The sequence below is a fragment of the Sciurus vulgaris genome (assembly GCF_902686455.1).
Source record: "Sciurus vulgaris genome assembly, chromosome: 2".
Classification (NCBI taxonomy): Eukaryota; Metazoa; Chordata; class Mammalia; order Rodentia; family Sciuridae; genus Sciurus; species Sciurus vulgaris.
The window spans coordinates 176,608,340-176,620,958 of NC_136462.1; the positions used below are offsets into that span (position 1 = coordinate 176,608,340).

The following is a 12,619-nucleotide window of genomic DNA, read 5'->3' on the forward strand; positions in this document are numbered from 1 at the left end:
CCCACGGCTATGAAGCAGCACAGCCAGGAGTCAAGCCCACTGGTCTGTTGGATCTCTATCATCCTCCATCGACTCCTTTGGAGGCAGGGCAAGCAGTTCCATGTCTACAACACCTGCAGAGAGGAGCAAGCACTGCAGAGGTCTCTAAGCCCTGCCTGGGCCACATCTGACCCTCTCTGGGCTCCTGGGGACAGGCGGACGATAGCCCCAGAGACAAGGACACACAGTACCCAAAGTCGTCATTGTTACCCAGAAATCTTTATTACAAAAATATTTTGCAAGCCAAAAAGTTTAAGTTGCAACTATATACAAAATGGGGCCTGTTTCCTTCCCAACAGTCTGAAAATAAACTCCTGAAACCACACTCCTTCCGCAGGTTTATTTCAACCTCTTCCTCTTCCTGGGGTTCCATACACAAGGTATGGGGACTCTCCAGGCTGCCCGGGTGGAGCTAAACTATAGTCTTCCTTGGCCTCATTCCCTACTTCCCCCTCCCAAAATTAAAGTAAAACAGAATTTAAATGGCACCAAGAAAACATTCTTTTAAAAATCCTGTGTGTCTGTGAGTGCGTGTGCACACGTGTGCTGTCTCTGGGCTGAGCAGAGGGAGATGAACCAGCCAGCCCTTTAGAATTGGGAAATAGCCAGAGCAGGCGACTGGGCCACTGTGGCTCCCAGATGTGACAGAGGAGCTGGCTTGGTCAGGCCAAGGCTGCCCTCATGGCCCACTGGCTCAGCGAACTTCCAGATGCCAAAGTGTAAAACACCAAGTCACCGGCCCCGGAGCGCAGGGTCTGTGCCAGCTCCTGGGTCTCACCTGTCTGTCGTACCTGCAGAAATGGGCAGGCTGGCTCAGCTTCTGCTCAGACAGCCAGGAGTCCCTTGGGGATCCCACGGCCCGGGGATCAGGGACATTCGCTTCTCAAGTCGACAAGTTATATGTGAAGACTGAATGACCAGGTGTAACATGCTTGTCCTGGACCCAGCCAGGCCCTCGGACCCAACAGGAAGGGTGGCAATCAAAGGGTCACTGGGTCACAGCCTCTGCCCAACCTCCTGAGCCAGAGTGCTGGAGGGCTGGAGGTGGGGATCTGCACTGGCTCAGAGCTCAGCTCCCTGGTCGTGACCAGGATCTATTCCAGTCTGATCCCAAAGGCGTTAGTGAGCAGAAATGGAAGATTCCTCCTGTAGGGGTGAGCTCTGACAGCTGGAATGGGGTGGGGGCGACGGCTAAGGGGGTGAGGCAAACAGCCTGGCTCCATGTCCCCCAGTCCCCTGGCATGTCCCTAAAGTGCTTGTGAGAGATGGTGGGGAGGGGTGTCACCGGCCCTCTTCCCACTCTACGGAAGAGCAGACTGAGGCATCGGGTCTCGACAGGACCGCAGGCTGGAGCAGCTCTGGGCAGGTCTGCACTTACCACAGTGGGGCCACAGAGGGAGCAGTCCCCGCCGCGTGGCCCGGCTGAGGACTCGGTCAAGTGAGTCTCCACGGAGCAGCGGCAGGGATGGATCCTTCTTCCAGGTCCTCAGGACGCTGGGACTTGGAGGCATTCAGTTTCTGCTGTAAGAAAATCCCTCCAGGACAACAAAGTGTTAAACCTCAGACTTCACAAGACCCAACCATGAACTTCAACACGTGACAAAGAGCCAAGATAACATTGCTGTTGTTTTAAGAAAAGAAAAAAACAAAAAGCAAAACAAAAACAAAAAAACCCAAACGAAACACCACAGATCAAGTTTTCTAACACCTCGGCTTCAAGATCGCACGGTTCACATTTCTCAATAATTTACAGGCGTCCCCAGAGCGATGCTGCTGAGTTAGTGCTGGCTGGAGGAAGCAAGCTGGGGCTGCGGAGGAGAGGCGGGCCGCGCCCAGCGCCCGGGGGGCGGGCTGGCAGAAGCTCCAGGAGTCGCAGAGAGGCCCCAGAAAGGGGAGAGGGTCCCCTCCTCCCCTGGGCTTTGTGGCACATCAACCCACAGAGGGGGAGGCCAGGACTGTCGGCAGCAACCTCCTCAGGTCTCAGGACTCAGGTCTCGGCTTTGTAGGTTCCCAGCTTTTCCACAGAGGGGGCCGTTTGATCTACAGGGAAAAAATTTCCCAGAAGCCCCTGTTGGGTGGAGGTGGTAAGAGGAGGTGGGGGGTCTGGTCCTCCTCATCCTGGAAGAGCAGGATCTGGAGCGACAAGGAGGCAGCCAGGGTCTCTAAGACCACGACCCAGACCCCTGCATGATGGTCAGAGGCACGGCAGTTCTTGGACCCCAGTGGGCTGGCTGGTTCCCCAGCCGGTTCGGCAACATCAGTCTCCAGACGGGGTGCAGGGTGTGGGGGCGTGGCTGCCCCGGGAGTGCCCGACAGCCAGGGCTGGGCAGATGGGAGCCACCCTCACTCCTGGTCCCGGGGTCTGCACCACCCAGCCGTCCGGGGACTGTAGTGGCTGTCCACACGGACACTCCATGTGGGACAAGAAAGCTCGTGGGGACAGGCCCCTGGAGCCCAGCGCAGTCCGTTCACTTCCTCTGGACCTGGACGCTGGCGTACTCCGAGAAGGATGGCTCAGGCTTGGGGGCTGGCTGCTTGGGGGCCCGGCTGAGGTGTACCATGTCCAGGTCGGCGTAGGTGAGGGTGTCCTCTGGCCTGGGTGGTGGGCCAGTCTGAATGCTGGCGTACTCCGTGTGGTTATTGGGCTCGGCCGCCCGGGGCGCGGCCTTCTTCTCCTTGGGCAGATTCAGGTCTGCATACGTGATGTCATTGATGTCGTTTGTGTCCTGGATCTAAAAGGGACGGAGAGAGGCCATTCTGAAGCGTCCAGCCTGCTCAACCAGCAACTGGGAACTGGCACGGTCCCCTCGCAGCCCTTCCTCAGTGACTCCTTCCTCCCCACGGGAGTCACCTGTGGCTTCGCCTCTCGCTCCCAGCATCTGTCCCTTTGCCTGGGATGCCACCCCTCCTTTCCTTTGTAAGGAATCTGTCAGGTACACTTCAGCTCAAGCATGCCTCTATCCTAAGATGTGTCTCTGCCCTCCAGGCCCCGGGCTGGGCCTCTCCTCTGGCTCCTCAAACCATGCTTCCCCATCACAGTACCCACTGCCAAGGGCAGGACAGTTTGGGGTCAGAATAGATGTGGTTTCCCAGTGGGAGGGGGCACTCATATTCATTTTTGGGTTTATTCAACTAATGTTCATTGGACATTTGTTGATGTGGGCACCAAGGCTGGCACAGAAGCCCAATTCATGTTAAAGGCATGAGTGCATGGACAGATGGGTGGATGGGTGGGTAGATGGATGGATGGGTAGATGGATGGATGGGTGGATGGATGGATGGACAGATAGATGAATGGGTGGGTGGATGGATGAATGGATGGATGGATGGACAGATAGATGAATGGGTGGGTGGGTGGGTGGATGGATGGGTGGATGGATGGATGTTTGGATGGATGTGGATGGATGGATGGGTGGATGGAAGGATGGATGTCTGGATGAATGGATGGATGGGTGGATGGGTGGGTACATGGATAGATGGGTGGGTAGATGGATGGATGGATTAATAAATGAATGAGTGAATGCATGGATGAGTAGATTAATGGATGGATGGATATTTGTATGAATGGATGGATGGACAGATGGATGGATGGGTGGGTAGATGGATGGATGGATGGATTAATAAATGTATGTATGTATGTATGTATGTATGTATGAAAGGAAAGATGGTTGAGTAGATTAATGGATGCATGAATGGGTGCATGAATGGATAGGTGGATGGATAGAGGGAAGGAGGAATGGGTGAACAACGGATGGCAAAGATTTCACTCTCACTCTGGGTGAAGCCAAAGCCTGGGAGACAGAACAGCAGCTGTGAGGGAATGAGATCACCATTTGTGGGGATATAAAGGTTCTGGGGTCAGAAAGCCTGGGTCTGAGTTCTGGTTCTGCCCTCTCAAGCTAAGCAACTTTGGGCAGATCCTTCAATCTCTCTGGGCCTCAGTTTCCCCGTCTGTAAAGTACAGATGATGATAGTATTTGTCGCCAGGGCTGCTGTGAGGATCAAGTGGAAGCACCCAGGCAAGCAGTCAGAAGTGAGCCTGGCACACGTGAGCGCTTACTGTCAACACCTCAGCCTCAGCCACTGGCAAGCCGGCACCCCCCCATGCCTACCTCGTCACGGTCACTGTGGACTAGACCCTGCTCGCCCCACACTCAGCAGCTGCTGATCTCAATCCTCAGGCTTCTGGATACCACCTGATCACACGTCCCCTCCCCAAGGCCTCACCCAGCCCTGCTCAGGAAGAATCATCGCTCCCATTTTACAGGTGAAGAAACTGAAACCTAAGCAGGTCTGATGATGTGGCAGAGTCACCCAGCTGGGCTAGTCTGCTGGCACTCGGGTTGGGGCCTTCCCTCACCAGGGGTCCTCCGTCCTGAGCCCGGCAGGTGCTCCCAGCTGCTGTCTGCAAAACCCACGGCAACAGAGTCCCTCCCCAGCAAGAGCGGGTGCCCAGCCTCAGGGGCCCAAGGCTCAGGCCTGCCAGCTCCAGACAGGGTGGTGACTGCCCCTGCTCAGGGCCCAGGGCCTGGCACTAGGCAGGCGCTCATTAAGTGTCTGGCGTGAATTTCTATTGGTTTCCAAGACCAATTCTTCTCATCGTTGTCCTTTCCCCAGAAGGTTCCAGAGAGAAGTCCAGACCAAGGAGAAGACCATGACTGGACATTGTATGGTACTTTCTTTCTAGTTCCCACCCAATCTCCTGCCCAGGGCTGCTCAGGAGGGCATGGGGAGGTGATCAGCCTCCACCAGCCTGACTCCATCAACCGATTACGTCAAAAATGATGCCAACTGCCTATGAACTGTCAAGGACAGCTGGCGCTCCTTCACCGGGCTCGGAGCGGGCCCCTGTCTCATTACCAGGTGCTAAGGGTCCCTTTGCCTCCCAGGTCTGACCCTGTCAGCTGGAACAAAGCAGGTCTCGGTTTCCCAGAAACAGGTCAACCACTATGAAGCCCATGAAGTCTCCTTAGCAATGTTGAGGAAGCATGGGACGTCATGGGACGGTGCCCTCAGGAGGTAATTCACGACAAAGGGGCTTTCCCTCAGCAAAAGCTAGAGGCTTTTGGGGCCAGCACATGAGCCACACAGTCACATAGTGACTGGCACCCCTCTACAGCGGTACCCTGGGAAGGCCACATCAGAGTCTCCTGGCTGGAGCACAGGGGAGAATCTGCAGAGGACCTGGGGAAATCAGGAATGCACAGACTCTCTCCTCCCGCCTCTCTCCCGGGAGGACAGTCTTAATTTAGAACCGGATCTGCAACTTAGGCTGATGCAAGGAAATCACACCCTGAGTTTCCCAGGAAGGGTGGCTCACCAAGGACTGTACCTGGGTTATATCTCTGGCGTTCTTCTCGGGCTCATGCAACCTAAAATGGAAAGAGACGCACAGATAAAAATACCCGCACTATCTCAAGTGCTTATGCAAATCGATAAGAATAACATTTAAGTTCCACTTCCTATATGGGGAGAGGACATGGATGAATGAGTCACCACAGAAATACAACTGCTTATCAAATGTTTGGACAAGGGTCCCATCTCACTAACAAGGACGCTTAAACAATGTGCTGTCGTTTTCTGTTTTCTTTTTTTTAAATCTCTGTTGGCAGGGATCTCTAAAAAATGATTAATACTCAGAAGATACACCGGGTAAGGAAGGAACAGGGCTTTACAGGCTGCTGGTGGGGGAGGCGAGGTAGGACCCAGCCAGGCAGCCCCCGTGGGAAGAGCTTGGACCGGGTCTTCTCTTTTGACTTTTGGGGGGAAATTCAACATACAAAATAACTTTCTGTCCCGTGGGTCCCAGGCAGGGTCCTGGAGGGAGGTTTATCTCTCAGGTCTCTGCCCCTCGAGAAATTAGGAAATCAGGAAATTAGGATGAACCTGTACATTAAGGTTTAAAAGGTTTACGGGAAGGCACTTTTTTAAAGTTACAAACGATCACGTAAGCGATCACCGGAAAGGCGAATCTGGGTGGCACAATCTCGGGGAGGGAAAGCGCCAGGGAGGGCAGATGCCAACAGCAGGGGCCTTGCGGGGGCAGTCTTCTTCGCTTTGGTTTCCGGGATTTAATATCAATGGATTACGGTGGAAAGAAAGAGAAAGACCAAGTTGTCTTGGTTCATCAAAAGAGCTGTCCGGTCGCTTGGCTGTGTCACTGGAGGGCGCGGCTGGGCTCAGCTCACGGGGTCACGGTCAAGGTCATACGCCCCCCCACCCCACAGCCGCTGCTCGGCAGAAGTCGTGCGAGTTCTCAGGCTGGTGACTTGGGTGTCAGATAGTGAGCAGCGGCGCTTGGCAGAGGGGTTATGAACGGAGCTGGCACAGGCGCTTGGCTCAGAAGGCAGCTCTGGGGCATGACGCGTCCCACGTGCCACAGCAACAGCCCTCCAGGATTGGGGACACGTCTGGCGGGGGAGACCATGCAGATCTGCGCCCACCCCGCTGTTTGCAGCCCTTCTGCAGCTCCCCGCTGCCAGCCTGGTTCAAGTCCAACTCATCGCCCTGTTCAGAAGTCCCAGCAGCCTGGCTGCAACTCCCGGGCTCATCCCCTCCCCCAGCCCTCCCCCGCACTCACGTACTCGCGGATCCACCCACCAAGTATTTCACGCGGGCTACTTGGTGCTTTGCATTTTATGCTTCAACAATAGCCTTGAATGACCCGCTTTTTCTCTTGGTTCACTTTAAGACTTAACTATGGTGTCACCTCCTTGGGAGGCTTTGCTGACTGTGCTGGGATGGCGGGGCTGTCCTCTGTGGTGATCTCTAACCTTCTTTCCATTTTCCTCTCTGCTTTATGTTGCCTTGTCATGCTGTCTCACTATATGGGCACAGAGGCCCAACGACTGACTTGGAGTGAATGCCGGTCAGACTGCCCCCAGGGCCTTTGCACGTGCAGTCCCCGGGCCTCTTCATCTGCCTCACTCCAACTCTTCCCTCAAATCCTATATTACACAGTCTTTTCAGGGGGAATCTTCACTGAACTCCTCAAACTCCATTTCAAAGCCCTGAGCTCCTTTCTTTCACAGCAGTATGTTAGACTGTAACCAATTATCCAGTTTTTTTCTGGTCTTTCTATCTCAGTGAATGGCACTACTCATCCTGAGTCAGGCTGAAGTGGGAATTATCCTTGATTTTCTTCTCTTTCTCTAAAGAAGGAGAGATTGCAGCCTAATCCCCACAACGCTGGCTGACTCCATTAAAAAAAAAAAAAATATATATATATATATATATGTATATATATACAAATTCCAGTCACTGCCATCTCCCTCTTTTAGCTCTCTAGATTTCTAAAAAGCCTCCTCTCTGGCCTCCCTGCCTCCATTCTCCACATTTTTTTTTTTTTTTTTGGATACTGGGGATTGAACCCAGGGATACTCAACTACCTCCCCAACCCTTTTTATTTTTTATTTCGAGACAGGTTCTTGCGAAGTTGCCGGAGCTGACCTTACACTTGTGATCTCAGCTCCCCAGGCTCTGAGATGGCAGGCAGGAGCCACTGCGCCCAACATTCTCCACAGTTAAAATGCAGAAAAGATTCTCTCTGTGCTGAGCACTTACCCCTCTCACCACACGGTGCAATCCATCCCTGCATCGGTCTGGATAGGCGCTGGGTGGCCTGCCCTGGCTGACCGCCTAGGGCTTCCCTCTCTCCCGCCCTCACCCCTCTGGCCTCTGCGCCTTGGACTGGCTCTCTCTGTCTGCTCGTCCCTTCCCTTATCTCATCAGTCCCCGCAGACATCATTAGGCCTCCAGCTTGTCTGCTAAGCTGCCTCCCCAAGGGAGCTGAGCTCCCGGTGGGAGGGACGAGGCTTGTCTCGTTCACCCTGGAAGCTGCAACCTGGTCCCTGAGTGAGTGAATGAGCGCTCTCCCACTGGACCCTAGTGCCACGGGCCCAGATTAGTCCCTTTTCTGCTTCCCTTCCAGCTCAGGCCTCCAGCACCCAGCAGGGCCCGATCCAGATGAATAAACGAAAGAATCAGGAAAGCCCTAACTATCCTAAGAATAAACGCGGCAGATGTCTGACAGGTGACCCCACAGCCAACTGAACAAACCCCAGTGCCAATTGAGGGAGCAGAGACTTTCCTGGTGTCTGAGCCGAGAAGACGGCAGGCAGCCCTCTGCCTGTGCATTCCCAGCCCAGGGGTTAGAGCCGGCCGGTCCCTCCCCAGCTGCAAGCTGAAGGGCCCTGTGAGCTGGGGGGGCACCTCCCCTGGCACTGGTGCCGTCCCCCGCGCCAGCTCCTCTGGAAAGCGACTGATTCCAGTCGGCCAGAGCCCAGCAGCCTCGGCCGGGAAGCGCCGCTACCACTCAGGAGCTGTGGCTCCGCTTTAGAGATGGAGCACGGTAGGCTCAGGCTGGAAGAGGAAGAAACAGGCGGAAAACGCCCGGCTTCTCTTGGGGAAGGAGAACCAGGTAGTGGGAGGCAGCGCAGCCAGGAGGAAGGGTGCCCGAAGAGGCTGGAGTCTTGGGTCCCACAAGTCTGAGTGGTAGGACCTGGGGAATGTCACGTGACCTCTCTGTACCTCACCATATGACCAGGACAGTAGTAACCTTCTAGAATGGGGTTCTCAAAGTGTGGCTCCAGAACAGCACTGGCTAGAGAGGAATCCTGACTCAGAGACTCGGGGTGCCGTCTGCCTGCACAGGCCTCCCCAGGATTCTGCCACACACTCCCGCTGGGAACCCGTGTCCTGTGACAGGGATAGGAACAAATCACAGGGCTTTGCAGAAACGAAAGTCACCAAGTGGGAGCAGGTATAGAAAGGGACAGATCAGCGCATAGGATGCAGTAAATGCTCAGTTAACGGTACTGCTGTCACTACTGTGGACACGCTTACGGCTCTTTGCTTCCAGAATGTCCTGTGTAACTGGGAAGGTGAGACAAGTAGAAAGGAAAGTCAAGGGCAGGACAAAACAGGAGAGAGGTGCCTCCCGTGGAGAGCAGGGCTTTGGGATTCTGCGAAGGACCAGCCTGGGGCAGTGGAGGTAGGGACGGCGCTCCTTCACTCACTCAGCACACCTCTACTGGACACTGGTCCCCTTCCAGGAAGCCCCCAAGCCTGGAGGAGGGCACCCTCTGGCTGAGCTCAGCAGGAAGGGCGGGGGGTGACCATGTGAAGGCAGGGGTGCCCCCTCTGGCTACCCCAGGAGGTGTGGTTTGCAGCGCCCAGAGGGGTCCCTGCCCCAGAGCTGTGGAGACCCTGGCGGTACATGTGGGTGTCCACCCAGGAGAGGCCAGTGCACAGGGTTAGGAGGACAGTGAGGTGCCCGTGTGGCAGGAAGGGAGCGACCTGGCTCAGCCATTCAGCATGAGGCCTGGTGGGGAGGACAGAAGCGAAACTGTTCACGCCAGCCCAGGCCGGCCGTGAGGGCCTCCAGGCCTCTGGACTTCATCTTGGAGGCCCTAGGGAGTCACTAAAGGCCTCTCAGCAGAGGATGGAGATGAGTCTGGCCCCTGGAAGGCGTGCGCCAGGTGTGGGGATGTGACAGGCAACCGGACAGTATTCCCTGGGATGTCAGGAGGGTGCTGCGTGTTTGGGGGAGGAGGCTGGGAGGCTGGGCAGGCTCAGCCTGGGCCACGCCCATGGAGGCCAGAGCAGGAGGCACGGCTTTATCTCACGGGCCCTAGGACTTTCTATTCTGGGCAGGAGAATGGCACAAGGTGTTTCCCAATGCCCCTGTGGGTGGGTGAGAAGCTCCTACTATGTGCAACCACAGAGCCCAGTAGTTCCTTTATCACCACACTCATCACCTGCAACCCCCCAGCTCAGGACACAGCACCACATTGCCCCAACCTTGGAGTTGTCCTTGATTCTACATCTCATCCATCAGAAAGTCTCTTGATCTCCCTTCAAACTAAGTCTAGAATCTGACCATTTCTCAGCCCACCCACCACCCAGGTCCCGGCCACCAACATCCGCTTGGACCACTGCAGTAGCCTCCTCGCCAGCTCCTCTGCCTCCATCCCCACCTCAAAAGCCAGGTTTCCACATGTGGTCAGGCTGATGGTTTTAAAACAAAAGTCAGACCACATCCTTCCTAGGGCTCACTCTCCCACTGGGAGTAAAACCCTTCTAGAAGCCAAAGGCTCTGCAATTCTGAAATCCAGAAAGCTCTAAAAATAGGGAAGTTTCACACAATCCATTTGGCAGCAAAACCTGACCTGAAACAATAAGAATCTGTTTACAGTTTATTTCTCATGTTCAGTGTAGATGTCTACCTGCTTTCGCACACGGACATTCCCAAGGGAGACTACGGAATGCTGTCCCTACTCTGCTGGAGATGATTACCAGAGCCTTCTCGGATGCTGGAATAATCTTTCAACCACAGGTCTGCAGCACATCTGCTGAGATGGAAGACCAGCCTCCCTGACCTCATCTCCTGCCTCCGCTCCTTCCCTCTGCCCCAGCCAAAGGGGGCGTCCTCCGCCACATCCCTCCCCAGCGCCTTGGCCCTGGCTGCTCTCCTGTGCAGCCCACTGATCTGTCTTAGCTCCCAGCTGCAGGCCTCTGCTCACATACCCTCTTCAGAGTCGCCCCTCTGCCTAGGAGAGCCCCCCCACCAGGAACCTCCACCCGCTTGGCTCTATTGGAGTTGTCACCACCTGTTAGAATATTCTGGATCATTTCACTTGCATGCTCGTTGGCTGCGTCCCTTGCCAAGTCTGAGGCCCATGAAGGTCGGGACTCCTTCTCGCTCAGCACAGCAAAGCTACACATGCCAGAGATTTGGCAACAAGTCCCCGCAAATGTCAATCCACAAACTAACGTTCCCTCTGCGAGGCCAGGTCAGCACCTGAGCCCCTGACGGGAGTCCATCCTCCCACCCTGGCGTGGCCCTGGCCAGGGTACTCAAAGCATCTTCACGCAACGAAGGAGAAGGCAGGAAGAGGACTCGGGTCTGGGGAGTGAGGCCAGAGTGTGTGGGGGACATTTGTGACACGGAGGGGCTTGGGGTTTCTCTCACTCCACCTGGGATTGGATCAGGGCCTCACCCTCTGGGGACAGCAGGTAAGAAGTCAGTGCCACTGTGCACAAAAACCTGGCATTTGAGACAAGAATTAAACGCAGACCCGGAGCAATCAGGTTACAAAAGAGTGGAAATGCACGTGAGGCGGCCCGGGCCGGGGATGCGCCATGGTTTGGGGGCTGTGAAGTCACCCAGGAAGAACTGCAAAAGTGTCCGGGCCCAGGAGGCACTTACCTTGTGGAAGAAGTGGAGCCCTTGGCTGAAAGAGAAGAGAAGCAAAAGCCAGTGAGTCAGCTGGAAACACCACTTCTCCAGCAACATGTCTTTCTTTCATTTTTTAGCACAGGTTTGCTCCAGCGATGTGGGGGGTAATTATCTAAATCATACCCTGAGAACCACATGAAGTCCCCATGCCCACCTCCCCGGCAGGTGGTCTATCACCTTCCTCGAAGCCCACGAGATCTAAGCTAGGCCTTCCTGGCTTCCCACTTCCAGGAGAGGCCATCTGCCTTCCCTCTGTGGGCTTCATCTCCATGCAAGCGAGAGTCTCAGTGGAACCCTCCAGTGAGCCAGCTCCCAGGAGTCCTGGAGAACAGTTGGGGAGCAGGTGTGAAGCCTGCTGTGTGACCCCAGGTGGGTCACCTTTCCTCTCTGAGCATCTAAAACTCACAGGGTTGGGCCCTGCATCCATTTATTTACATATCACTACTTTCCAAGAAAGAAAGCGTCCGTCTGGTTCAGAGGTTTTAAGCCTGTGATATGGGGCATCCCACAGAGAAGCCTCGGGGGCTGAGCAGCCATTCGACTCCCATTTTGCTGTAAAATCGTAATTAAAAAGCAACGTGCGCACTCGAATGTGCTCTGCGCTGCACTTTAACAGGCTGGAGGTCGCCACAGGCAGGGATTCCTGCTGCCGGGTTCCCCAGGCTTGGTGCCTGGCAGGGGCCGGACAGTTCAGGCAGCCGGCATGGGGAAGGGGGCTCGGCAGTAAGGTCTGAATGGAGGTCGGAGGGTCAAGTGCTGGGACCTGTCTCTGAGAATCTAGTGACCACCTGCCAATCACCCTCACTCTCCACCCCAGAGACTGGGTGACTTCCAGGCTCATGCAGCTGGCCAGCGGTGGAGCTGAAATGGGGATATTTCACCCTGGTGCTGAGGCGGAGGAGGGGTAGACCCCTCCAGGACCCAAGCGGGGAGTAGGGCCATCTCCTTGGGGTGCAAGGAGGCAGTGTGCCGCGTGGACCCTAACGTGGTCCCTGCCTTTGAATCCTGGCCCCTCCTGCCGGCTATGGGGACCTGAGCAAGCTTTCTCACTTGTCCATGCCTCAGTTTCTTCATCTATAAAATGGGTTGGCAAAATCTGCACTGAGGCCTGTGGCGGGGATTGACTGTGTTACTACACACAAAGCCCCCGAAGAGTGTGGGGCACATGGGAGTGGCCCAGGGGTGCGGGGGTCCCTGTGGCCCGTGTCCGAGAGCTGGGCTCTGTATAAAGACCCACCACTCAGGAGCCGAGTGGCTTCCTCGGTGTCTACAGCCCTTTGGATCCCAATTCTCCTCTGCAACAAGGGCCCGCTGATCCCACCCCATAGATATGAGCTCACG

The 12,619-nt window shown here is 55.5% G+C and overlaps 1 protein-coding gene across 6 annotated transcripts in view; it reads right to left on the reverse strand.

Moving 5' to 3' along the window:
- Nucleotides 1-239: 239 nt before the first annotated feature.
- LOC306655025 (tyrosine-protein phosphatase non-receptor type substrate 1-like) overlaps nt 240-12,619 on the reverse strand; it is a 41,735-nt gene continuing 29,355 nt past the window's right edge. For 4 of the 6 annotated variants that reach the window (XM_079129180.1, XM_079129178.1, XM_079129183.1 and 1 more), the window contains 3 exons: nt 11,249-11,273; nt 5,360-5,411; nt 240-2,771 (listed from right to left, as the gene is read on the reverse strand). In XM_079129180.1, coding sequence (XP_078985306.1) covers nt 2,508-2,771; nt 5,360-5,411; nt 11,249-11,273 — 341 coding nt within the window. In that variant the 3' untranslated portion in view covers nt 240-2,507. The remainder of the gene's footprint in view (nt 2,772-5,359; nt 5,412-11,248; nt 11,274-12,619) is intronic. The other 2 variants (XM_079129181.1, XM_079129179.1) reach the window with 1 other exon arrangement.